At 30.3% G+C, this 5,624-nt stretch overlaps 1 protein-coding gene across 2 annotated transcripts in view; it reads right to left on the minus strand.

The window, feature by feature from the left end:
- LOC111920465 (protein LAX PANICLE 2) overlaps nt 1-4,778 on the minus strand; it is a 9,601-nt gene extending 4,823 nt beyond the window's left edge. The window contains exons 1-3 of one of the 2 annotated variants that reach the window (XM_023916042.3): nt 3,459-4,774; nt 3,228-3,278; nt 3,079-3,151 (exon numbers count right to left, since the gene is read on the minus strand). In XM_023916042.3, the coding sequence (XP_023771810.1) occupies nt 3,079-3,151; nt 3,228-3,278; nt 3,459-4,345 (1,011 nt within the window). In that variant the 5' untranslated portion in view covers nt 4,346-4,774. Of the gene's footprint in view, nt 1-3,078; nt 3,152-3,227; nt 3,279-3,458 lie in introns of both variants that reach the window. The other variant, XM_042900788.2, reaches the window with a different exon arrangement.
- Between the last annotated feature and the right edge of the window lie 846 nt (nt 4,779-5,624).

Below are 5,624 nucleotides of genomic sequence, written 5' to 3' on the forward strand. Positions count from 1 at the left end.
AGACTTTCTTACTTGTTGGCATGTAGCAAGATTGAATGGATCCAAATTATGGTAGCATGTGTTGACGTCGTCTATGCTTGAAAATTATTGCTGCTATCCTATAAAACTAAAATCTCTTCGCATATTTATTATTTCCTACCTACTCTCAGTTCCTCTATATATGAACCTTTTTCTTTATTTAATTTTTCATATATATATATATATATATATATATATAATATATATATATATATATATATATATATATATATATATATATATAATATATATATATATATATATATATTATATTATATATATATATATATATATATATAACCAAAAAGATAGTGCTCAAATATATAACCAAATACGCAAATATGCTGTTAAAGATAAGGTAACAAATATGCAAGATTTTGGGATGAGTCTCTAGTATTCTCCCGTACAAACATTCTCTTGAAGACGTTACTTGTTTTAAGAGTTGGGCACCAATGAGATATGTGCTGTGTAGTAAACGCTCGAGTAATTTGTACTATATTCCATTGGCAACATTAGTAATTAAGTGCGGTACAAAGCATACAAGCAAGTGCGTTGTTTATATAGTTCATCTTTGTTGATTGAATAATCGCGCGCTAAGAATATGCATACCACTCTTAACTCCAGCAGCAGTGTGCAAATTTATTCAACAAATTACTGTACACACATATTACAACAAAGTGATTTTATATATAAAATGCTAGCAGCAAACAAGAAACTTGTCAAATCAAAGAAGCATTAATTCTGTTGAAGGATTACAAGAGAAATTTGTCAAAAAGTTGTGAAATGTGTGGAGTTTTAACTTGGTACAAAAAAATGTAGGTTTGAATTTCTGACCTTTATGAAACATGCTAAAATCACAAAAAAAAAAAAAAAAAAAAAAAAAAAAAAAAAAAAAAAAGACGACCATCATATATGCTTGTATAAAATAATTTCCAAGTTCCCTGACACTACTTTCCGCAAATACCCTTATATATTTTTACGAGAGGTTCAATTACAAAAACGATAATACTGTGATGCAAATATAGCTCCTTCACATGCATACAAGCTTGAAATTCAATATATATGTTCCTCATGCATATTCATGTTAAAGATTGTTAACGGCGATAGATTTATTACATGGTTTCTAAAATAAACATAAATATAAGTACGTGCATAATCCTCCCTAGCTGGGTTAGAAAGAATAAAAATTTTACTTAAATGTCGGTTAAGAAGAAATTTTAATTCTTAAGGACCGGCCATGTTTTAATTCAGAATCAAAAACTTAATATACCGCCTACTATATATAATTATAAGCATTTTAATGAGAATGTATTTATATTGCTTAAATATAGAATGTTTTTGTTTAAATATTTCACATAATAATCATTTTGTTAAGAATTACTGTGATGAGAGATATTTAACTATGTCTTTGTAAAAAACAAAGAGATATATTAATTAGCTTGGATATATATATAGCATAAGAACTTGCTAATTCATATTCCACTCATCATTTTTTAAAATAAAAAAACGTAAATTTTTCTCAAAATGGTGGGTTTAAACTTGATATAGACTAAAAAACACGATTTGCTAATTATTTTAATATATTTTGTAAATTTACATGTATAAACAATCAACAATTATATTGATTGCTGATAAGCATAATCCACGGTTAGTCATTAACGGTTGAATGTGCTCATCAGCAGCCAATATGACTGTTGATTGTGCATAAATCTAGATTTTCATTAAAAATAAAATAAGCTCTCTCTCTCTCTCTCTCTCTCTCTCTCTCCTCTCTCTCTCTCTCTCTCTCTCTCTCTCTCTCTCTCTCTCTCTCAATTGAAAACTAAAAAAGAAGTGTCATTACTTCATTCAGCTTAGGTACATATACATTAACCTAACATTTAACAAAATGTTACTGAGTTTTTGAAATCAATTTTTATAATTACGTTAACAAAAAGTGTTATATATTTAATTATTTTTAGGCAAATACCTTTTTATATAATTTTATATATTTCAAAAACTTTTAATTAATTTTATCAAACACTCATATAACAAATAAAAATTACAGTTTTTTACTACCAGCTACCTACTATTAGCCATACGCTACCTGATTACAGCTAACAGTTATTTTTGTCAATCACACCTTAAATTACGGAGTGCTATTAAAAGGAAAATTAGTTAAATATAGGAAAAACATCATATTATATATATATATATATATATATATATATATATATATATATATATATATATATATATATATATATATATATATATATATATATATATATATATATATATATATATATATATATATATATATATGCAACAATCCAAGCAAGCTAGGAAAGGGTAGGTGTATGCTTGATGATGGTGGCACGTAGTTATCCACATTCCATTAACTTGAGGCCTACACGATCTTTCCTTGAATTTTTGCCAAAGGATCATATATTTCTTGCTAACTAATACAATAACTAAATTAACATACCTAAATGTACTTTTAACGTGGGTGTTATTTCCCGAATTCAACTAATAATTAGTACGATTAATTATAGTATTACCATACCATGAAGGCTACCTAGCTAGAAATATACTAGACACCTAATTCTGATGTTACTGATCGAGAAAAAGATTAACACTATATACAGACAGTTTCAGTCCATTCTAATTTGTTCTCATGTTTCTTTCATCAACCATATTTTTGCAGGTTTGGATGTTTTCCTCCTTTGGACTATTTCCACAATCCCCAACCTTTTCTTTCTATCTTTACAATGAGTAGTCAGTAAGGTAAGGTTTAAGCTTAGCGTAAAAATATATGAAGGAGACAAGTATTGATGACTAGAAGGAAGTTGTGTATATACCTAGCTAGCTATAATATGACAAGCTAAGTGAGAATTACTTCTAATTAATTAGGTTAGTCTTATTAATTATCAGTTAGCATGCAGGTTTATATATATATATATATATATATATATATATATATATATATATATATATATATATATATATATATATATATATATATATATATATATATACACACTTCAAGAGAATTAGTGGAGTATAATGGTTTTGACATACCTCAAATTCGCTATCCAGTTTGAGTTTATTAACCAAATACTTGATTAACAATCGAACAGTCATCCTTCCATCCCTGTGCATTAACACCTCTCTATCAATATATATATATATATATATATACTTGTTTTGATGATTAAGATGCTACTTACTTGATTCTAAGGTAGCTCTTCGGTACTTGAGGCAAATACGGTTCTTTTGTTCTACATTAAATATTGGTCACACAAAATTAAAAAACGTAATTAGTTAATATAAGTCCATAAATGAAAATTGGCTTCTTGTTCCAAAAAATGAAATAACTAAATAAAAAGGAAATTAATATGCAAAAACTAGAGAAAAACGATAAACAGTTAAAAATAGCTAGGGTTTTGGTGTCAGCTTACTGGTTTTGCGATGCTTGAAGAATAAACCAAACACCAGAATGAGGTCTTCTGGGTGGATCCACCACTCGTAAATCGATACGGGGTGGTGGTCCGGTTATATCTAAGCCACCGGGGAAATGGAGTGGTCGGCCTTGATAAGAACCTGAACCTGGTGGTTGCTCCAAAGAACCAGAAAAGGATGGGGATGAAGATAGATGAGGATTAAGCGTTAGCGGATAAGGCCTAAACGGCAGAAAATTGTTGTCGTATTGTTGATCATGATGAATAAAAGTCATGGCGGGTAGGGAATCGATAGTAGTACTAGCTGGCGACCCCCGATGTTGTTGCAAAAAGAAGGTCGGCGATGGCGCTGCTGTTATGATCGGGAGAGAACTTCGAAAATCTGGAGCTTGAAAACCGAGGTGGTGGTGGTGGTGCTGCGGAGGAGGAGGAGGAAGAGGAGCTGCAGTTAAATTATTTAGCGGTCTCATCAATATTTGTTGTGAGGAAGTCTCACCGCCACCGCTGCTGCTACCGCTGCCACCAGGTAACAGATCAAGCTCGACTAATCTTGGACCCAACGAAATTTGGTAATTATTATGGCTCATCGTCGACTGCACATGAGTACCACCTCCTAAACTCAATTGTAGCCACCCTCCATCATCTTCTTTGTTAATCTCTTGATGAATATTATCCTGCTTGGAGCTTGATCCTGCTGTTTCTTCGTTGTTAATACTAATCTCCGTTCTTGATTCATCCTCAGCCATTAGATCAGATGCTCCGCCTAAGCTGATGAAACAGTCATACTCACCTTCCAAATAACGCCGCCCACCACCGCAAGCCCCACCATAACAACCGAAACTATTTTTCTTCCTGAGGTTTTGCCGATGAACAGGAAACATGGTCATATTGAAAAACTCAAAAACCAAACCCCGTATGATAGATGAATACTATGATTAGCATTGACTTGCAGCTTCAGGATACCAGATAAGTCCATATGAACAAGAGTGTTTAGACAGCAACAAAGAGTAGAAGAGGCGACGCTTTTGGGCAATCAAGATGAGACTTAGAAGCATATTTGGGAGATAGCCATTGACCAAGAAGAAAGAAGAAAGATTTGGATAAATTTGGTTGGCGTGTATTTATATTTATATATATACAAGGAGAAGAGAAGACAAGAAAAAGAAGGAGAATAAGAAGAGCTGGAGCAAAATCTCAGTACCTTGCTTCCATTTATTCTGTTGTTTTGGAAGTTTGCGAACCTGTTTTCATTTCTTTTCTGCGGAAGAGGAGATGAGAAGATGGAACAAAGAGAGACTTTGTTATTAAATTTTGTTTTTAAATAGAAAATGGGATGGGTGTTACCTTTCAATCCCATTATTTTATCAATTATTCTATTTTTTGTTTTCAGTATATATATATTCTCTTTTCAACCCTTTTTGGTCCGGCCACGTAAATAGATTTTCTTCGGTTTTCTTATTTTCTTTTTCCCACAAAAATACTATTAGCAATGATTTTACAACCTTTTCTTTGCACGACCACTGTTACTATCTATACATACTTCAAAATAATAATCAAAAAATATGAATCAAATTAAATTAGTTTTATTTTTAAAATTTTAAAGTGTGGCGTTTGACTTTTTATACCGACACCCTCTTAAAAAAATAAGTTAATAAACTAAGACGTACTACTAATTACTTCTGATACAAAAAGGATAACCTGAGTGCATAGGATACGGCTCAATAAAAAACACATAAACCTACAAATTAACAAAAGAAACTCACTACAAATACACAAACAAACATTTTGAGATATTTAATCTTTTTTAATTTTTTGACTTTACACACATTATATATATATATATATATATATATATATATATATATATATATATATATATATATATATATATATATATATATATATATATATATCTCAAAGTATATTTATGTATTTCTATTGGATTTCTAGAATTTTTTTTTTGATTTTTAAGGTTTTCAAGATTCATGTGTATTCTAAATTAAAACACGATCCCAAGATTTTATATCTTTCCACACCTCTTTAACAACAAAAAAGGAATTAACATTCCTCTAGAATTTCTCACTTTATCATGTTGTTCAAGTTTAAGGATACAGAGAGAAAAATTTGCATACTGATTAAACTTATAAGACAAATAATAAGGGCAAA

The sequence above is a fragment of the Lactuca sativa genome, chromosome 4 (assembly GCF_002870075.4).
Source record: "Lactuca sativa cultivar Salinas chromosome 4, Lsat_Salinas_v11, whole genome shotgun sequence".
NCBI classification, from domain to species: Eukaryota; Viridiplantae; Streptophyta; class Magnoliopsida; order Asterales; family Asteraceae; genus Lactuca; species Lactuca sativa.